This window comes from Triturus cristatus, chromosome 7, assembly GCF_964204655.1.
Source record: "Triturus cristatus chromosome 7, aTriCri1.1, whole genome shotgun sequence".
Classification (NCBI taxonomy): Eukaryota; Metazoa; Chordata; class Amphibia; order Caudata; family Salamandridae; genus Triturus; species Triturus cristatus.
In genome coordinates, this window is record NC_140590.1 from 207,912,136 (window position 1) to 207,934,890 (window position 22,755).

General features: G+C 47.3%; 1 protein-coding gene across 1 annotated transcript in view; it reads left to right on the plus strand.

Moving 5' to 3' along the window:
* Window positions 1-22,755, plus strand: part of LOC146809229 (uncharacterized) — a 117,162-nt gene that overhangs the window by 79,487 nt on the left and 14,920 nt on the right. Inside the window, exons 2-3 of the mRNA XM_085614845.1 lie at window positions 14,723-14,778; window positions 16,398-16,433. Of these exons, the coding sequence (XP_085470971.1) occupies window positions 14,748-14,778; window positions 16,398-16,433 (67 nt within the window). The 5' untranslated portion in view covers window positions 14,723-14,747. The remainder of the gene's footprint in view (window positions 1-14,722; window positions 14,779-16,397; window positions 16,434-22,755) is intronic.

Genomic DNA, 22,755 nt, shown 5'->3' on the forward strand with positions numbered 1-22,755 from the left:
CCCTGCTGCTCACGGAGAGGCTGCCATACACCATTGATCCTCTGATGTGGAAGTCCCACACCATGTCAAGCCAATGCAAACCGTATGTGTCCAAGGGCAGTGTAACACACATTGATGCCATCATCACAATCCACAATCCCATCACTGATGACTGTCAACAAGTCTGACCATCTATTCAGGTGTACCCAGCTGAATGTCATGTGTCCCATGGTGATGCGACATGTCTGCAGAGGAACCAAACATCGACAGGGGCAGTGTGCACACATCATAAACAACTGCTACACCCAATACACCCCTGATGCATCCCTTACCCTAAGGAGACTTCCAAACTTGTCCGTGCGTGTAACGCTGAGTCAGCACACGATGACGTGTCCATGAGGAATAGCAGTGCCACAACAATGCAACCAGCAGACGGCATGCGCAAGTAACTGGGGATGAGAGACACACAAGAAGTCAGCCACAAAAAGCACAGCCACTTGCATGTGCATGTACTCGACACATGTAAGGATGACAACATGCTAGGTCACAATTATGACTGTGGAAATACACTCATCACTGGCACCATCACTCCAGTGACACAGTGGATAAGTGTGGCTCAATGATTAGAGCGGCAGACCCTGATGCAGAGGTCTAGCCCGGGACCAAGGTTCAATTCCCCGCCTCGGCGGGTCTCGGGCTCAAAAAAATTCCACGGACCTGATAATTCTCGCCTCGGTGCCATTCTAATCATGGAGTCCCACTCTGCAACTCTGGGCAATAGCTTGCTTAATCTCCACAACGGCCCCCACAACGCTAAGGATGCCTGGCCTTCACCTTGGGGGTGCCCAGGAGTGGACGCCTCACAGGGAAAAGCCAGGATGGGTTCCACAGCGGTATTCGTACAAGCGCCGAGAGACCTCCGGGTAGTCGTGCGCTATACAAGTATCCATACATTTACATTTACATTTACATCCACACACACCTCTGACTCACGTGCCATACATGCAGATGGACACACACATCGCAACACATGCCACACGGGGACCAAACTGGTACTCACCACTAAGCAAAGAAGTCACGTATTAGCCGACTCCGGATGTCCTCTTGCGGAACCACATCCTCCACATCACTAGCCCCATTGCCAAAACCTTCGTCCTCCACGGGTGGATGGTCCTGATCATCTTGATCCAGGATGAGTGGCACAGCTTTCTCAACTGCCATGTTGTGCAGCATGCAGCAGACCATGAAGATTTTGCAGACCTTCGCCGGGGCATATGGGAGGGCGCCGCCGGTCTTGTGGAGGCATCTGAATCGGCTCTTCAGGAGGCCAAATGTCCTATCTATCACTCGCCTTGTCCGGCCATGGGCGGTGTTGTAGCGGAGCTGGGCCGGCGTGATGGGGTTGCGGAGAGGTGTGATCAGCCAGGGCATGTTGGGATAGCCAGCATCCCCTACATGGAAACCACATGCACATTAGTAGGACAGGAGAAGTGATCGTGCTGGAAGTCTACGCAAAATACAGGACAGACAGAGTGTACCCACCAACAACACATGCTCGTTCGTTGCGCAGCTGCGTCATCATTTCAGGCACCCTGCTACGCCTCATGATGTAGGCATCGTGTGCTGATCCTTGAAAACAAGCACAGACATGTGAAATCACCATGTTGGACAGACACACCACAAGGGCATTGATGGAGTGGTAGTGCTTGCGATTCCTGTACGCTACCTCCTGTGCCTGTGGTGGTACCAACACCACATGTGTCCCATCTATGGACCCAATGACATGGGGCATCCCTCCCAGGGCATAGAATCCACGCTTGACCCCAGTCAACATTTCAGGAGTTGGGAAATGGATGAACTCATCCAGGTGAAGCAACATGGCCTCTAAGAAATCATGCAGCACACGGCTGAACATGCTCTGGGACATGCCACCAACATGAGCTATGGTATATTGAAAGGTACTCGTGGCAAGAAAATGTAGGGCTGCCATTACCTTCAGCTTGGGTGTCAGTGCCGTAGGATACCTGTGCAGCGGTTGCAGGTGTGGTGCCAGCCTCGCCGTCAACTCCTCAATCAACGGTTGGGGGAAGCGGTAGCACCAGATACAGTCATTCTCCCGCATGTCAGCCAAGTCCGGAATTGGCCGGGGAAGAGGCGGCGCTCTGCAGTAATTTGGAAGTGACAAGGAAGAGTGAGTGCACTACAACAACAATTTATTTGTACTGAGCACATGTTAATCTGTCAATACACATATGTGACATACGGAGTCAGGTATGTGCCACATGCCCTGGACACGTATGGCTGCCAGGTGACACTCCTACCAAGACCCAGCTACACACGGAGATTGTGAACCTCCACATGCCATGGCATGGGATTAGCTGTGTCCCAGTGTAAGTGAACAGCCAGACGCAACACAGGAGTGACATACATCAACACATCAGCAGAAGTAGGATGTCGATTTCAGAGACTGGTAGCGGAACACTAGAGCCACAGGTCACATGACATTACACTAGGACAGCCCACACACCTTGCCAATAAGGTGTACATGTAATGACTCACCACACATTCATAGAGAGGATGCAGACATGTCCTTGTTACACTACTCCGTGTCCCATGCATACATATGCACCTCACATCCGATACCACATGTGGCCTGGTGTGCGTAACAGTGTGCCATGTCCATCTACACACAGACACATGTTGGTTGCTGCAACAGCTGATGCTTTTGAGGGAGCACCAACATCAAGCTAATGGGAACACCCCACACATACATGACATAGACACATCATGCACCGTGGGTAGTCACATGTCTGGTGTGGTAACCCCTGTAGCGGGCATCAGGGGACACTTGCGTGTGCTGTTGACTGTGCCATGCCAGTGACGCTCATCCCAAGTGTGCAGTACAACATGCACACATGCCAAAGGAGTTAAGGGCATGCCTGGCACACATTGCACCGTCACACATAACATCTGTACACATCTCATCATACATCTGGTGCCTTCTCGACTCAGGAGTAATGTGCCACATCACAGCCTTTCACACCTGTGCCCCACACATGTAGTACTGCCCAGACAATGCCTTTATGTCCATCCATGGACAAGTATGTCAGCCCTATTCCTTCCTGTGTGCTGCCTGTCACCACTGTGATGTGTGAAAGGCACCGTACATTCGCTCAGAGGGCCTGTGTACGTTCCCTATCACTATGGGAGTGCTGCCGTATGTGTACCCATAGTGATAGTGAGCGTACGCACGCGTGTACGGTCCATACCACTATGAGTACGCATACGCGAGAACACCCATAGTGAAAGTGAGCGTACGCATGCGTGTACGGTCCGTACCACTATGAGTGCGCATACGCGAGAACACCCATAGTGATAGTGAGTGTACAGGCGTGTGTACGGTCTGTATCACTATGGGTACACATACGCGAGAACACCCATAGTGATAGTGAGCGTACAGGCGTGTGTACGGTCCGTATCACTATGGGAGTGCTGCCGTATGTGTACCCATAGTGAGAGTGAGCGTACGCACGCGTGTATGGTCCGTATCACTATGGGTACGCATACACGAGAACACCCATAGTGATAGTAAGCGTACGCACGCGTGTACGGTCCGTACCACTATGAGTACGCATACGCGAGAACACCCATAGTGATAGTGAGCGTACGCACGCGTGTGTACGGTCTGAACCACTATGGGTGTTCTCGCGTATGCGTACCCATAGTGATACGGACCGTACACGCGTGCGTACGCTCACTATCACTATGGGTGTTCTCGCGTATGCGTACTAATAGTGGTACGGACCGTACACACGTGCGTACGCTCACTATCACGATGGGTACTCATACGCGAGCACACCCATAGTGATACGGACCGTACACACGCCTGTACGGGCCGTTGCTATGCATTTGAGGTGCCCTAGGGCCCCGGTACGCACCGTACCTGTGTGTGAAACTCCAAATTACATAGGGGACACATAAGGGACAAGTATAAAGGCCTACATGCATGCTGGTTGTCATGGAGACCAAGTTTAAAGTTTGAATTTTTTTCAGCAGGTGTACAGCAGTAGTCAGTTTGAATGAATCTACTTTGTTGCAAAGTGGTTCTGGAGTTGACATCATGCTCAAGAAAAAAACACAATAAGAACCCACTGACTGTGGTAGGTTTGAAGGGATTGGAGGAAACATAGGATGCAAATGTGAGTGACCAATCACTCTGTACTCCTGTGCATGAAACAGGCCAGCAAGGCAGATATAAGGCAGCCAGGTCCCATGAGGGAGCACTTGCCTGCACATCTTTGGATTCTACGACCCAGCTGCTGCTACTGATTCCCTGGAACCATGTCAAGGTCTGTGGAGAGGTCACAGCCTTTCACCCTGGAGGAGAACCTGGCTTTGCTGGATGTGACCCTCCCACAGTACCCCCTGCTGTATGGGCGACCAGGGTATCAGGTGAGTGCAGAGTCTACTAGCACAGACTGTGTCCCTTGTTTGTGACTGTGACTTCTGGCATTGTGTCCAGGTGTGACACACATGCTATGTACTGTAGGGAGGGTCCCAGGGGGGGAATGCCTGATGTCTCCCAGCCAGTGCATGCTGTGGTGCATGTCTGCCGTCCTCACTTGCATTGTGTTTACTGTGACAATCACTGCATGGTGCATGCCACATTCTGCCTGTCTTGTCCTCCTGGGAATGTAGCCTCTACAGTCCTCATTTTTTATGTGTTCAGCCCAGTGTGACAGGTGATTGTACCCACAGATGTGTGTTAGTTCTGTGTACCTGTGCTGAGAGTGTCCACATGATGTGTTCGTACCCTGGACATCGGTGTGTGTGTAAGTCCCCTGTCATGTGGGTGGGTGCATATGTGGAGTGTGGCACCCGGGCTGCATGAGGGATGGATATACCCTGCCCATGTGATGTGAGCAGGGAGCAGTGCTGTGTGTCTGACGTGCAGAACCAGCCCCACACCTGTGAGTCCCCCCGTCTAGTGGCACATGTGCAGAGTGAGGTTTGTCGCTGCATTTGGCAATGGCAGGTGAATGTCCTGTGCCTGTGTGTGTCTGTGTACTCTGCTGCGGCAGCGTCAGTGGCCTGTGGCATGTGACTGCTTAGAGGTGCTGCACATTAGCCTGGTGTACCTTCTGATGCACAGTGTGAGCCTGGATCATTGATTGTGTCGTTGCCCTCCTTCCACCTGTGTACTTTCAATGGCACGTACTGCTTTTGCCCTTCCCCAGAGGATCATGTCCCTATGACAAAGGTGCAATGCGTTGGATGCATACTATGCCTTGTTGTAAACAGCAAATTTGTTCTAATATGTGTCTCTGTGACATGTGCCAGGTGTATTGATGTAGTGTCACTTGTTCATCCTCACAGGTAGGCGCCTCTGCCAAGAAGCAGATATGGATGAACGCCGTCAGTGCCGTGAGGAGGACGGAGGGTCGCAAGCGGCGCCTGGCCCAGGTGAGGAAACGCTGGCAGGATATCCGGTGCTGGACGCGGAGGATCGCACGGGTCCTGCTGGGGGACTCACCTGAGACCCATAAGAACCGCGGGCGCCGCCGTCTGACCCACATCCACAAGCGTGTGCTGGCGGTGGTATTTCCAGACTTGGACAGGCGCTTACAGGAGAAGCAGCAGCAGGAAGGGGGTAGGTACATGTGTGTTTGTTGTGTGTCACCAGCATTTGTAAGTGCACAGTTGCATGGATACACTGCCAGGGTTTAAAGGTGCTGTGCAGATCCAGTTACCCACAGTATAGCGGTGCTCTCCTGCCTCCCTTCCCCTCCTTGCAATGTGTTCCCTGGTCTGTCTGTAGTCACTCCTTCACAAGGTAATGTAGGCTGGCACTTTCTCCACGTGAACTATGCCTGTAGCATCATGTGTGGGGGTGGTGTGTAACAGGTTTTGGGACCTTGCCTGTGCCCTGTCCAGTTCAGTACATGTGGGTTCCATGTCAGCTGGCACTGATGCTGAGTCCAGACATGGGAGTTAGTCTCTCAAGTGTCATGCCTTACAGCACGCATGTCCTATGTTGTGGCCTGTGACATGATGTGCATGAGTGTGCGATACGCATAGTGCAGGGATGGTGGCGTGTGTTGCAGTCATTCCCATTCAGGACCATGGAGCTGTGTGGGCACTACTGTCCCCTGGGGCATATTTTCCTAGGTGTCATGTGTGTCATCACATAACGTGGACACTCTCAGTGTCTACAGCATAGGTTGTGCTCTGTGCCATTGTCCCCTGGCACCATGTATATTGACGTAAAATGTAGTACAAGTGTCCACTGTACAGCCTGACCTTATTTTCCTTGTTCATACTCACGGTGGCCAGTGCCTGTGTGTCTTGTTACAATCATCTGATGATGACCATTTGTACATGATTATTTGGACAGGCGCACCTTGGGTATTTGGCGTCCAATCTTGCATTTATGCAGCCCCTGTGTATTTCACCCAGACTAAGAGATGTAAGTGCTTCCTGTGTCTCAACAAATTGTCTCATGTAGGGGGTGGTTGGTGCGGGCAAAGCCTACATGTCAAATCCTGATGTCTCCTTGCTAGGTCTGGCCAGTGTGTGATGTTTGTCTGGACATACACTCAAGGTGCAGTGAGCCAGTCATGGTGGGCCTGTTTTCAGTATTACCTATGCAGCATGTGCCTCAAGTTCATGGATATGGTCCCTGCTCATCCCTATTTTCGGCAACGCTGTGTGGTGCAGATGCAGTGCTGGATTGTCCCCAGGGCCTGGCTCCTCTGTCAAACTCCATTTCATGTAATTTGCTATTGTGTCATGCTCTCCATGGTTTTTCAGTGGCATGGTGGGTCAACCAACTGTGTGTTGCGTGTACCTTGTTTTGTAGATGTTACTGATCTTTCTTTTCAGGCTATGCACTGTAACCTATGTAGATTGGACTCATGTGACATATGTATACAGGTGTATGATTAATTCCTGTCTCTTCACCTTGCCCACAGCATCGTCGGGGGACACGGAGGGAGACATCAGCACAGACCAAGCGGAGGGACCGAGCACCAGTGCCAGCGGTGACATCTTGGCTGGCACATCGAGTGGAACTGAGGCGGAGGGGAGTGAGGCGGAGGACCTGTCCACTGCCACCACAGAATATGAAGCTGACGGGTCCGAGGCTGAGCTCTCCGAGTGGGCGGAGGCTGCACCACCAGCTGACAGCGGGACAACATCTCTCCCCGCCCCCTCCATTGCCATCAGCCGCCTCCCACTTGCTCATGTCCCTTCCCAGCGTGCCCGGTCACCACATGTCTCCTTCCTGCCAGGCACCGCACCCCCTGCCCCTGTCTCCACTGCTGCCGCCAATGCCGAGTCTGTGGACATCCAGCAGCAGTTGCAGGTTGGTCAGGCTGCGATGATTAATGTCCTCCATGGCCACAGCCAAGTGCTGAACAACATGGAGGCATACTTGGAGGGCATTTTTTCATCGCAGGCTGACCAACGCAACTTGCTGAGGTCCATTGACTCGACACTGACTGCAGCAGTGGGTCTCCTGCAGCGCTACGTCCAACCCCCTACCCCTGACCCATCCACACTTCCCACTCCCATGCCTGTCCCACGTACACCCAGACGTCAGCATGCACCCACCACAACAGACACAGGCACCACACCAGCAGGGAAGGTCATACGCACACCTCCTGGCACGCACACACAGGGTGAAGTAGGCACACCCACTGGGTCGGGGGTAGGCCTGGGCGGCAAATTCCGTTCCGTTCGCGGAATTTGCGGAATTTGGGTAATTTCGCGTTCCGCGGAGAACGCGAAATTGCCCAAAAATCTGCTTTCCGCGACTTCGCGAAATTTTTTGCTTGTTCGCGTTCTCAATATGCGTGTTCGCGAGATATTTCACCCCGAGCACGCAAACAGCGATCGCGAACAGGAAAAAAGTATCGCGAACAAGCAATTCCGCGTGTTCACGGAATTTCTGCGTGTTCGCGGAGATTTTTTACCGTTTCGCAGAGATTTGTGTAACGCGATTACGCAAATTCCGCCCACCCCTAGTCAGGGGGCAAACGTAAGTCACGCAGCCAGAGTGGGAGTCCGCATTCCACCAAATCCACTCCCTCCAAATCCCCTCCCCTCAGCTCTCCTGGCCACATATCCGGCAAAGACTCCTTCATGGCCGCTCTGTCCCTGAGCCCCACTGCGACACCACCCCGCAAGCGGTCAAGGGAGTCCCCGGTCAGGGTGTTTGAGTCCCCCCCTGTCCACACCCTCCCCCAGTGGCGCTGCGACCCATCCCTCCGCTCCCCCCTCCTTGGGGCCTGCGGTTCCTTCGGGTGCAGGGGAGTCGCTGGAGGACCTTGCTAAGGTGTGCAGCGCCATCCTGGCCTCCGCCTTTGGCCCTGCTCCATCCCTGCACCCACGACGCCTACCCTTCACCCTCATGTCCCTGCAGTGCCTGGTCCTTCCCTCCCACATGATGCCCTCCCCGCTCTGGAAGACGAAGGAGTCTGACTGTGCAGGCAAGCTAGGGGACACGCGTCCCACTGTGTCCCCCACCTGGATGTGAACTTTGGATTGCCCTATGGGCATTGTACATTTTGAACTTTCAAGGGACAAACTGATTTTTGGATGCTGAATAAAGCAATTTATTTTTCCTTAGTACACTACTGTCTGTCTGGTACTGCTGTTGGTCGACCTGCCCCATTATTTTGGGTGGTGATAATGTGTTGGGTGTGTGGGAATTGTAGTCTTGTGCTGGTCATAGGGTGGATCCTGGTATCTGTGTGCCATCACAAGCTGTTGGCTACATAACTTTGTTCATGTAAGCAGTTACTGCATGGTGACATCGTCCCAAGGGGTGTTCCTTCCTCTGTGTAACCTGACATCTTCCCTGCAGGGTCTTTCCAATATGTGGTGCTGAGCTGTGTCTACATTGGCTGGGTGTGTGACGGACTCGTTCGACTTGGGCCATGCATGCTGAGCGATGTCTCCACCTGCATCATTTGTGGCGTCCTCGGTGGTCACTGTACTTGTGTATGTAGACTGTTGTCATGACTTCATGTGTACATGTTTTCTTTTTGGCGCTATGCATGTGTATACTCCCAGCCTCGCACACATGTGGTACATGTACTGCAGGATCTTTGTGCACCTGACTGACATTTGTGGGCATTGGATCTGTGGGTACTCCACCCTTTTCTTTGCAGGGGCACTGCTGGGAGTGTTAGGCACCCACCCCTCCTGTGTCTGGGCACTGCTGGGAGGACTCTGCACACACCCCTCCTGTGTCTGGGCACTGCTGGGAGTGTTAGGCACCCACCCCTCCTGTGTCTGGGCACTGCTGGGAGGACTCTGCACACACCCCTCCTGTGTCTGGGCACTGCTGGGAGTGTTAGGCACCCACCCCTCCTGTGTCTGGGCACTTCTGGGAGGACTCTGCACACACCCCTCCTGTGTCTGGGCACTGCTGGGAGGACTCTGCACACACCCCTCCTGTGTCTGGGCACTGCTGAGAGGACTCTGCACACACCACTCTTGTGACTGGGCACTGCTGAAGGACTCTACACCTAACCCTCCGGTGTCTGGGCACTGCTGGGAGGACTCTGCACACACCCCTCCTGTGTCTGGGAACTGCTGGGAGGACTCTGCACACACCCCTCCTATTTCAGGATATGTACGCTTAGAACATACACGGGTGTGGGTTCGCTCCATGCATACGAGGTGGGGGTACGGTCCGTACGTACACTGTTGGGGTGGGGGTACGCTCCATACGTACGCAGGTGAGGGTACGGGTCGTACTTACACTGTTGGGGTGGGGGGTACGCTCCATACGTACGCAGGTGAGGGTACGGGTCATACTTACACTGTTGGGGTGGGGGTACGCTCCATGCATACGTGGGTGAGGGTACGGGTCGTACATACACGGTTGGGGTGGGGGTATGCTCCATGCATACGCGGGTGAGGGTACGGGTCGTACTTACACTGTTGGGGTAGTGGGGTACGCTCCATACGTACGCGGGTGAGGGTACGGGTCGTACTTACACTGTTGGGGTGGGGGGTACGCTCCATACGTACGCTGGTGAGGGTATGGGTCGCACTTACACTGTTGGGGTGGGGGGTACGCTCCATACGTACGCGGGTGAGGGTACAGGTCGTACTTACACTGTTGGGGTGGGGGTACGCTCCATGCATACGCGGGTGAGGGTACGGGTCGTACTTACACTGTTGGGGTGGGGGTACGCTCCATGCATACGCGGGTGAGGGTACGGGTCGTACTTACACTGTTGGGGTGGGGGTATGCTCCATGCATACACGGGTGAGGGTACGGGTCGTACTTACACTGTTGGGGAGGGGGGTACGCTCCATACGTATGCGGGTGAGGGTACGGGTCATACTTACACTGTTGGGGTGGGGGGTACGCTCCATACGTACGCGGGTGAGGGTAGGGGTTGTACTTACACTGTTGGGGTGGGGGGTACGCTCCATACGTACGCGGGTGAGGGTACGGGTCGTACTTACACTGTTGGGGTGGGGGTACGCTCCATGCATACGCGGGTGAGGTTACGGGTTGTACATACACTGTTGGGGTGGGGGTACGCGCCATACTTACGTGGGTGAGGGTACGGGTCGTACTTACACTGTTGGGGTGGGGGGTACGCTCCATACGTACGCGGGTGAGGGTACGGGTCGTACTTACACTGTTGGTGTGGGGGGTATGCTCCATACGTACGCGGGTGAGGGTACGGGTCGTACTTACACTGTTGGGGTGGGGGTACGCTCCATACGTACGCGGGTGAGGGTACGGGTCGTACTTACACTGTTGGGGTGGGGGGTACGCTCCATACGTATGCAGGAGAGGGTACGGGTTGTACTTACACGGTTGGGGTGGGGGTACGCTCCATGCATACGGGGGTGGGGAAACGGTCCGTACATATCCGTACCCACGCTATGTAATGCTTCTGCGGGCCGTACCCAGGCCTTTGCCACGTGGGTACAGCCGTCCCGCCATTGTTGGGGTGACGTAGGTGTGGGCGGGGTACGACTCATACCCACGCTCTTAAGGCGTGGGTACGGGACGTACCTGTATTGTTGTGTTTCCGGTTCACGTCGTCAAGCACTTCCGTTGTGGCGGACGCTGGCTTTGCTGGACACGCCCCAACCCCCTCGTAGTGACCAGGGCCTGGGGGTCAGGTATGTCCAGGGCATGTGTGCTGTGTGACTTTGGTGGGGGTTTTGTGGCCTGCCCCTGGTCCTGCCCCCCCCTTTCCCCCCTCCCTTTGTTGTTCTGACCTTCTGCGGCGTCTGCGTCGTAACCTGTAGAGGAGGTCGACTGCTATGAGGGCAAGGATGACACGTAGGTTCGGGTCCATGTCTGTCCGTCGCGTGCAGGTACTCCTTGTTCGTGTCGTCCTTATTTCCCGGCAGATTTTGGCTGCCGGAAAATATTCTCCGTGCGGGATGACGTCGGTGCGAATCGTAATTCCTGGTTCGTGAATGGCAGCTGCGTGCGTCCCGACGTCACGTCGGTGCTTTCCCGGATAACATTTGTATGTTTATTTTCGTCTGTCGGGGTTTTGTACGATTCGTACGGAAATGGTATTTCCGTGCGCATCGTACTTCCATGTTTGTATATTTTTACGACCGGGTACGCATCGGACGGAGAATATGCTCCATCCGACGGTTCGTACCCTGTTTTTACAGGATCGTGATCGGCACCCAAGTATCGATTGATCGGTATTCCCTATGCAAAGGCTTCCAAATTGACAAAGCCTTTTTTTACCTTGCTGCTGGCAACACTGCCAGATGCACTGAGACGATCACTGCTGGTACTCTTGCTTAGGGTGGCTACTCAGATAATCTTTGATGGTGCTCACAATTACAACACTAATATTATCAGTAGCTCAGGATAATCTCATTTAACATTAGTAGCTCTGGTTACATAAAAGGTTGGAGACCCCTAAATTACATCTTTGATCCTTGATTATTTAAATACGTTAGATAAATAAATTGGGAGTAGGGTGACTGTCAGGGAATGGGAACATATTTCCAGGGTGGGGTATAAATCCCTGCGGTCAGCTAATTTAAAAAGAATGGAATTACTTTCAAGATGGATAGCATATTATAAACCACAGACAATACACAAAATGTTCCTGGCTATCCCGAACCAGTGTTTAAGATGTACACAAAAGGATAAAGGGAACACTAATCGTGGCAAATTACACAACTTGAAACTAAATACATATATGCAATATTTTATATCAGCTGCCCTATCTGTTGCCTGATGTCTAATCCTCCAGTTTTGGAGACCATCTAATGTCCCAATGATGAAAACCTGGCTTAACAAATTGAAGATGACAAGAGCCTTTACTTTAAGGGGGCATGTGCTTGGTGGGTTCGAAATATTAGGAGGTATACGGCTGTTTGGGTACCTCTAGCTGCTCTTATGAATAACATGGTTTAGATATGTACCTTATTAAGTTTATTGGGTATGGTATGTATATAATATATGAACAGTATTATTGTATTAAATGCACAGTAATTCGATTTGCACTATTGCACTTTTTTGATTTCATGCTGCTATGTTTCTTCAAATGCAAAAAACAGAACACCCCTCATCAGCCAGGCTAGCTTGAATCTGGTGGTGTAGCAAGCATGGGACCCATATCTGGGCCTACCATTCCCACTTTGGGCAGCAAATGCAAATAGAACAGATGATGGACGGAATGCTGAATTAATCAAACATTCACCCCAGTCACAGATCTGGTTTAGGTCCATCAAGCTATTCCAGTTCGGACCCAGTCAAATACAAATCAGTCTTTACCATATTTCCCGTGGGAACAGCCCAGCCCGAACTGCCAGGCCAGGTCTTCCCTGGATCAGAAACAAGCATCCTGGGACTGGATTCGAGGTAACACCCCTCATCAGCCGGGTAGCTTGAATCTGGGGGTGCAGCAAGCACAGGACCCACATAGGGAATACCTTTTCCACGTAGGGTGACAAAGACAAAAAGAATAGATGATGGACGGAATGCTGAATTAATCAAACATTCATCCCCAATCACAGATCTGAGTTAAATCAATTTTTTCATTGCATGCCACTTCATACAAGTTTAGAAGCAATTATATGCAAATCAGTCTTGACCCTGTCCCCCATGGGAATAGTCCAGCCCGAACTGCCTGGCCAGGTTTTTCTTGGACCAGAAACAAGCATCCTATAACCGGATTCGAGGTAACACCCTTCATCAGCAGGCTAGCTTGAATCTGGGGGTGTAGTGAGCAATGAACCCACGTCTTGCCATACCCTTCGCAATTAGGGCAACAAATGCTAAAACAACAGATGATGGATGGAATGCTGAATTAATCAAACATTCAACACCAGTCACAGCTCTGGACTAAATCCATCATTTTTTTGTATGCATTCCAGTTTAGACACAGCCATATGCAACTCAGTCTTGACAGTATTCCCTATGGAAACAGTACTGCCCGAATTGCCTGTCCAGGTCTTTCATGGACCAGAAACAAGCATCCTGGGACCGAACTCAGGGTAACACCTTTCATCAGCCAGGCTAGCTTGAATAAGGTGGCGTTGCGAGCACGGTACTCACGTCTGGGGGTGAGGGGTGTTACTCCAAAACCAGTCCCAGGATGCTTGTTTCCAGTCCGGGGAATGCCTGGTTTGGCATGTCACGCTGGACTGTTCCCATGAGTACCCCTTTGAAATAACACATATACACACATTTTCTAAGGTTGTCATTAGTTTAGAAATCGTGGGTATTAAAGAATGGCAAATACCCATTTTGGGCAGAGTTTTCGGCTGTTATAAATGGATGCTTTACCTTTACAAATCACTAAAGTGTTCCACATAGGGTTGTGGAAGAGATGCGTAGGCTGCCCTCCTTAAGCAAGGGAAAGAAAAGAAAAGAAACACGCAAAGAATGAACCCAAATCTAAAGTAAAAGATCACCTCAGTTAAGCCTTGTGCTAGGCTGGAAAAATAACTGTCTGCGTCTCAGTCACTTACTTAAGCTGCAGCTTGTAGCCTCTGTTCTGGTCTCTCCGATCCTGAATGTTACCTAACCAGAGTGCTCAGGTCCTATTTATGTAATATCAGTCCTGATTGGCTTAAGTGATATCAATAGAAAGTGAAGACAGACTACTGACCTAAGAAGATTGTTATTAGAAAATGTACGACTTTTTTTTTCAATTATGTGCAAAGTGGTGTAATTTAATTTAATTTAGATGGTTGGCATCGCATAAATTAGATTGTGGTTGTATTTATGTATACGTTTGTGATATTTGTAAAAACAACTGTCAGTGTATGTTTGTGTCGACAACCTCTATAGTTAAGATTGCATATCAATGGGGATAAATAACTCCCATGAAAGAAGTTCTTTTGATTGAATCCATGATAGGTGGGGAATTACACCTCATTTAAAACATCCCTTTATACATCTTGAAATGATCTTATTTATTAAAAGTGATGTCTATTATGATTCTCAAGTACATATGGAAAATTCTTTCATAAATGCCCATAGAATGATATACAGTAATTGTGCTTGATAAAAGCGTTACATCAACATGTTACTCAGCATCTGCTTTTTAAAATGTAATACTTTTACTACCAACATCAAGATACTTTTCCCCTACATAAGAACAGAACATATAATTGCTAGCTTGAGCATTCACGTTTATTTTGTAAGAAAGATATATATTTTATGGGTATGAAATAGCCATGTCAATCTGACACTTAACATTGTGAACCTTACTCTTGTTTTCAGATTAAGATTGTTGCCATCGCTCACAATGGAAAATAAGGACCTTATTCTGCTCATGGGTGAGATACAACGATTCAAATAACCACAGTTTTATCAGGTTTCAAATCAAGCTTTCTTGTTGTATGATGCTAGAATATCTATTTATATCTTACAGTGAAACCATTTCACATACCTACCTAACACTTATGAGCACTTTCAGTGCACAATCTTCCAGTCCTGTTTTAGGAAATATATCAACTAAGGTTTTCATTTGATGTACTTCAGAAGGTGTACTCTCACAGATTTACCTACATAAAATATGACACACTGACAAAGGAAGATTCAAATAGAAAGGGGGTGCAGCAATTATCCCTTAGCATCTGTTTTTAAGATGCCAGTCCTCCTTTTATTGTGGAAACAGACCTGGTCTCACTTGTAAAGGTGGGCAGGGAGCCCTCTGTTGGTGGGTGTAGTGAATGACTGCACTCACCTGCAGGTGGCCAACCGTTGCACGCCCGTCTCCCCACTATGAGGAACAACCCCCCAGCTCCCTTGCATCTGCACGTACATCGGTGACACTGCATGGACTTGGAAGCAAAGTGTTTCCTCAATTGCATTGCCCATTGTCCATGCCCTCTTGCAAATGAGGGAATTCCTCCTCAAAATTACACTGGAAAAAAATGTGTTCTGACACAATCCATGGAAGGGGCTGTGCAAACGATCATGGCCTCTGCTATAATACCAAAGAGCCCTGGGGGGGAACAAGAATTGGGTTCAAATGCTAATTGTTCCCTAAGGGCACTTACTGTAATATCACCAGGAAAGAAAAGCCCTGGAGGCTCTCAGCAACCTTGCTTTTTTACAAAAATCCAGAAAACTAAAAAATGACAAGTTAGTTAATAACTGAATGAGAAATAATCTATCACAGAACACAAATGGGTACAGGCTGAGCCAGAGGGAGGAGATAGACCAAATTGTACCTGGAGGAGGACTTCACGACATCATGAATCATTCAAGGAAGAATTATCCCCATCCTTGGTTCAGTAATGTGGAGAAATTCACTGGTGAACTGTTAATGGTCTACAAAAATGTATGGCCTTTCATCTTTAGTGGCAACCTCTTCCACAGATATCTACATCAATCAACAGCGATGCTTCAGATCCAAAATTGTGAAACCTGCACCTTACATAACTATTACTAACTGAGTTACAGGTATGGAATGGCCTCACCAGAGGACACTTGACATTTCTGAAAGTTTGTTTCTATTTTTCAGATAGCTAATTATGATATACAGTTAGCATTGAAATCAACCGCAAGGGTCCACACAAGCTTCATACATAAAATGGCCTGATTTAAGACAAATTAATAAAATATGCAAATGTAAGTGTTTGAAAAGTAACCCAGGTTGTACATATTCACTTGGTGATGGCGGCACTTTGTATGGGTGGATAGTCCCATAGTGTTGATCGACACAGATACAGGCATCACTCATAGCATACATACAATAAGGATAACGTGGAGGGATCACTTTTACAGCAACAAATTGAATTCTCTGTCAGATTCATGTTGGCTGAAGGTCAAAGTCATGCTGCCTAGAGCTGCACCTGCCCCTCCACTCATGTGAGACATGGGAGGTAACGCTCATGGTTTATTTACACTCTAATTAACATAACATCACATTTCTGTATTTTTCTTACAGTATTTGCCTTGACACTGGCACCTACACAAGCCACCGGTAAGTATTAATACCACTTCTACTATTTCCCCCAGATATGAAGCTTGTTATGTTTGCCAGTAATACGTGTAAATATGCCTTCAAGATCAGCAGCTGTATTAGCATGACTGCAGACATTGCCACTGTATTTAGGGCATGTCTGGTAAATGTTAGCAATAATGAGTTGAAACATTATTATTTCTGGCCATTTTCTTATCTTTTTAATAGCAGATCCTCACTCCCAGAAACATTACTGAGTATTAGGAAAGGTGTGACAGTATCATTGTGACTCAATAGAAACAACAAGAGAGAGAGGGTTGAGCTACACTCTTAGTCCCCCAGGATCAATGAAAAACAACGAAAGAGTGTGAAAATAGAGAGAAAATCAACCAAACGGTGATTCTCCTAATTGATAGAATCAGTGCCAGAGAGACCAAATCAACCTGACTTTAAAGTAAAACCCTCACTCACCAACATAGTTGGTGACATGCTTCATCATGGGGTTTAGCCAGGGGTGCCTTATGCACCTCTGGTGTGCTTCGACGCTTGTCTTAAGGCGGAGCAACACATTTCCGACTAAAGGAGTGAAGTGATTTGGTGAGTGAAAATCAAAAAAAGGGGGGTTTTTAAAAGTCATGTGTCGTCTACCAGAACATTTTAATAGTGGCGAGACATAGACAAATTAAAAAGTAAAAAAGGATAATAACTCCTGACGTTTAATTGGTCATGTTTATCCTATAGATAATCAAGTGGTCGACATGTTTCAGCTTGTCAATGTATTTCACTAAGCTTTCATCAGGACCTAATTATGAAAAGGCACTTGGGCGGTATAAGCACGCTAAGGCTTAACCTAACCTCAGGTGCAAGGAACCGATACACTCCTGGTTTACAGTAGAGGTCTTCCACTGATTCGAAGGAAACCTCGTGTATCTGTAAAAAAATTGTGTACAAATATTAAGATCAACATACAAGGAATATTCAATGTGTATGTAACATACGTCAGATTGAGTGTCAGACATGGCACAAGTTGGAATCAATTGTTTAGTCCCTGCAATTTACATGACCCATGGTAATATACAACAGCTTCCATACATTTTAGAAAACTGTAGTTTAGTTTGTGTACCAAACATACCCAAGTTCAAGTAAACAGACGGTTGAGACATTAAATCAAAAGTCTAGACTTGGGATGAGATTATTGAGTCAGTGTTGATCACGTTAAAAAAAGGCACTGTCAAAGGAAGATCGATTAAAATGGGGTGAGAAATCATCCCAGAATCGAACAAACAATAAGGAAAAATAACTTCACTGACACTCAATCTGACATATGTTACATACACATTGAATATTCCTTGTATGTTGATCTTAATATTTGTACACAATTTTTTTACAGATACACGAGGTTTCCTTCGAATCAGTGGAAGACCTCTACTGTAAACCGTGAGTGTATCGGTTCCTTGCACCTGAGGTTAGGGTAAGCCTTAGCGTGCTTATACCGCCCAGGTGCCTTTTCATAATTAGGTCCTGATGAAAGCTTAGTGAAATACATTGACAAGCTGAAACATGTCGACCACTTGATTATCTATAGGATAAACCTGACCAATTAAACGTCAGGAGTCATTATCCTTTTTCACTTTTTAATTCGTCTCTGTCTTGCCACTATTAAAATGTTCTGGTAGACGACACATGACTTTTAAAAACCCCCCTTTTTTTGATTTTCACTCACCAAATCACTTCACTCCTTTAGTCGGAAATTTGTTGCTCCGCCTTAAGACAAGCGTCGAAGCACACCAGAGGTGCATAAGGCACCCCTGGCTGAACCCCATGATGAAGCATGTCACCAATTTACTACCATTTTGGTATTCAAAGAAGGCACTTATTCATTTCGGTATTCACAGAAGTTAGGAGTCCTAACTTTAGGACTCCTAAATGCCTTCTGTGAATACCGAAAGTCTTAAAGTTAGGATTTTTCTCAGTTTAGGAGTAGTAAAGTTAGGACTCCTCACTTCAGGACTCCTAAATGCCTATTCACAGAAAGCATTTAGGAGTCCTAAAGTTAGGACTCCTAACTTCTGTGAATACCGAAATGAGTCAGTGCCTTCTATGAATACCAAAATGAATAAGTGCCTTCTGTGAATACCAAAATGGTAGTAAGTTTAGGATTTTGTCTTAAGTTAGTTCTGTGAATCGGGCCCTATGTGCTCCCTCTGGCACCGATTGTTCAAGTTTTGTTCTCTTCATAGTTACATATGTGGATGACACGCAAATAGTTCTGTCCCTCACTCCAGAGAACTGCTCAAAAGTGCATCAACGTGGACCCTTCCTAAAGGAAGTGATATTTGGATGGCCAGTTGTTGCCTTAAACTTAACTGTAATAAAATGGAAGTCATGGTGGATGGTAATAACATCAAACAGTTGGCCTCTAGTATGCTGGCCAGATTCTTTAGGACATCCTCCTACCCCCCAAAACCTCCATAAAAAATCTAGGTATCCGGTTGAACTGTTCACTCTTTTAGAAATTCAAGCTAGGAAGGTTGCCGTGAAATGGTGTTGCATGCCCAGAATGCTCCGAAAAATATTAGGTCTATCTTTCCCCTCTAGAATGCTAATTTTAGAGGTGCTTGTTCTGTTGTGCCTTGACTGTGGAAACTCCCTTTACTTAGGTTATCCACAATATGCAGTGAAAAGACTAAAGGTAGTGCAAAATGATACTACTCCTCTCCTATTGAAAGTTTCCAGCATCAAGCTCATTGACCTCCTTACATTGGCTACCAATTGAGCAGAGGATACAATTTAAGTATCTCTGTATCTCCAAGACGGCCCACCATATAAAAGGCCCTCAATTGATACAGTCCCTACTGCAGCCCTATACACCTGCTAGCGCCTTGAGGTCTGTAAACTCACTGCTGATGGTGACTCCAAAAATTTGTAGAGCAAGAGGCGGAGGTTGTTCCTTCTCCTCTCTGACCCCCAAGCTATGGAATTATTTTATGATTAGGATGCGCAAAATTGAAAATGAATTAAACTTCAGGAACCTGTTAAAGGCATGTCTGATTGTTAACTGAGTTGTGTCTACCTTGAATCTAGTACATGGATTCACTGATAAGGTGAAGTCTTGTTGGCTGGTTTGGTGCTGGGAGGCCACATTAAGTAGCTATGCACACTCTAAATTACCTAGAATAGAATAGAAAAGAATGGTCATGCATATATGGTGTATACAATAATAACTATTGCCTAGCAATATGAAATGTGATATATTTGTATAATTTGTGTAAAAGGTAAGTACAATGACGAGAAGATCTGAATTCACCAGTGACATTGATCATAGATTGCTTTTGCAGTGTTCAGCACATTTGTCTGCATTAGAGTGTGGACTGTTGATTGTAAGATAAGAATCAGTAAATTATTGAACTAATATATGGATGAATACGTTTCAGGAATGGATAGATAGATGGATGAATTTGTTAGTGAGTATATGGATGCGGGTTTAAAGGAGTAGCATAGGCTGTAAAGAGAGTAGGTGGGTTAAATACAGTGAGGGCTCAAGCAATATCAGAGTCTGAGGACAAAGCCGGAGTTTGTGTGAAAGTGCAGAGAATGGGGTCATTATCAAGGTCACTTTGCAGGGTAATGGACTTCATGTTGGAGAATTTGAGACTGTTAGAATGAGTATTTGAAGTATTAAATTCTGGTATGTAAATTAGGTGATCTTTTCTTGCTGTTATGGGAATATATATTATGCTGGAGCAGATAGCTGTGCTTTTTAATGTTTGCATTGCATAGTGGACATTTTTGTAAGAGATGAGATATATTGTTCTTTTCATGCAACACTTACAAATGCAAGTTTTGCAGTTTTTTAGGCACTGTAAATAAGGAGTGCTACTTGCTAATGTTATGGTACTGCTTATACAGGCATCAGGATGGTAAGCCATCAGTGGGTCTAGCTGCATTCAAAGCCTTAACTCACGAGTCACTGCAGATGTCACTGGCACACACTCAGATAACAAACCCATTGAAACACATTTATATACAAATGCACAAATACCTTCTCAAATAAATGTCAAAATATAGACTAAGACAAACACCAGGAAGCACAAAAACAGAGACACAAACACAGCCAGGCCTGCATCCATACACATACATTAACAGATGCATGTCAACACATGTAAACAAACCCCAACAAATACAAGAACGTTTAAGTACATACTACAACATAGTCATAAGAACACTCATGCAGAAATGATTCCACACACACACATACACAAACCTGTACCAAATTTAACATGGTATCACACAAAGCAAGATGCAGGCACAGACAAATACATAGAGACATACAAGCAGAGCAGCTACCCATTCTATGTATGAGTTCTGGACTCTTCCCAGGTTCCAGATGGGTTACAAATTTCTAACACATCTACAGTGGTCGTCAGCAGGTAATCAGAGTGAGACCTTGTACCACAGAGGCATACTTGCTAAGAACAGGAGCAAAAACTAGTTTAAGCTGAATGACAGTGGTCTTACCAAATGATTCCCTCTGCTTCCAACTCTCTCTTTATATTGGAGCATAGATAAACCAAAAATAAAGGACATGAGGGATAAAAATAATAAAAAAGAGAGAAGGACAGTGAAAGAGGGAATGGATGAAGAGGTGGATTAGATGCAGAAGATCAACATTCCAATCATGTTTGCCTGTGCAAATCAACATTAGAGAAGTTATGTAACAAAAAAAGAAGAATAGGTAGGAAGTGCTAGCACAGCATCAATAGTCAATCAGAAAAGCAATATAACAGATGGTACTGCCAAGAAGGCACACACAAGGAGATGATGGACGGAGTGCTCTCATCCCAAGTCACAGCTCTGGGCTGAATCCATCATCATTCTTTAGCTCACTTTGCCACTTCAATTCAAACACAGCTATATTGAAATCAGTCTTGACCCAGTGCCTAATGGGAGCAGTCCAGCCCCAACTGCCAATCCAGGTCTTCCCTGAACCAGAAACAACATCCTGGGACCAGTTTTTGGGTAACACCCTTAATCAGCCAGGCTAGCTTGAATCCAGTGGCAAAGTGGCAATGGACCAAGAAGGCAGCAAATGTTCAGAAACGTGTAATGTAATGTTTCAAATTAGGTTGCTGTGAGCAATCGCAAAATCACCTCCAGTCACAGCGGTATAAATAATATGAGAGATAATGTACCCCCACTATAGATTATAAGGATATTGCAAGTCACCTAATAGTTCCAGGACCAAATAGAGTAACACAGTTGAATATTACTCACCCCTAAAGTAGGCCTTAATAGCTCTAAGACAGGGTGGATTTAGAAGGAGGACAAATTAGAATTTAATGTTACACTTGTCTAACTTTTGTCTTCTTAGTCAGGCTGGCTCCTAACTCAAAGGGAGGGAGAGCTGGCCTAGAACCGCTTTAGAGTGTCCTGAGGGAGGGTTTGCCCGTTTCAATAGCCTCACACTCTGGGTGGGTACAGGGAACTCTGCACAGAGGGAGAGAGGTTATGCTGTGTTGGTTTTGGGTGGGAAAGTATAGTACAGGACTATCCATGGAACCTTTTCTCTACTGATCAGGGAGGGACCAGGAATAACCCCCAGAAACATGCTAGTGCCAGGTATAAATGGGGCATACTTAGGTACCTTCCTAAGAACACTATTGGACCTATGGATGACAGAAGAAGGACTGCCCCTCCTGATGAAACCTAAAAGAAGAACCTTTAGGGCTTGACATACTCCCACTTGCAACCAGGGAAAAACATTGGCATGCAATAACAAATTAATTAATGCTATCTCTGCCTAAGAAACAGATACACAATTAATTCTTGGACTTTTTAAAATATTTGTTACACTATATAGTCTGGAAAAGATACTTTTATAAAGTTAAATTTTTCTTGCTAAAGTCCTAGTCTCCATTTGTCCACCTATCATCTGTTTGTTTACCTGCCATCTGACGCCTTCATAACCCCATTGATGATGCAAAAAAAACATTTTTCTGAGCAATGCAAAAGCCTTTCGGGTGGATATGTGAAGTTCTTTCCATGACAGGATGGCAGGTGGACTGAGCCCAGGAACTTGATTAACTTTAAAGAGGCCTAATCTGTCACAGACAAATGTTGGCTGATGTCTAAGCAGGAATTCCTTTGCTCCCCCTGCCAGACAGTCACCAATCCCAGTATGAACTGAGTTATGTTATGTTATGTTATGTTACGACTATTTATTGTGCGCACAGATACTCCAGCCAAGGAGCGTCCTGGCGGAGAGACAAGGTAGCACGTAACACAACCACAGGCTAAAAACAGATACTAAGAAACAGCTAAAACAAGAAGGTTTTTATAGCCC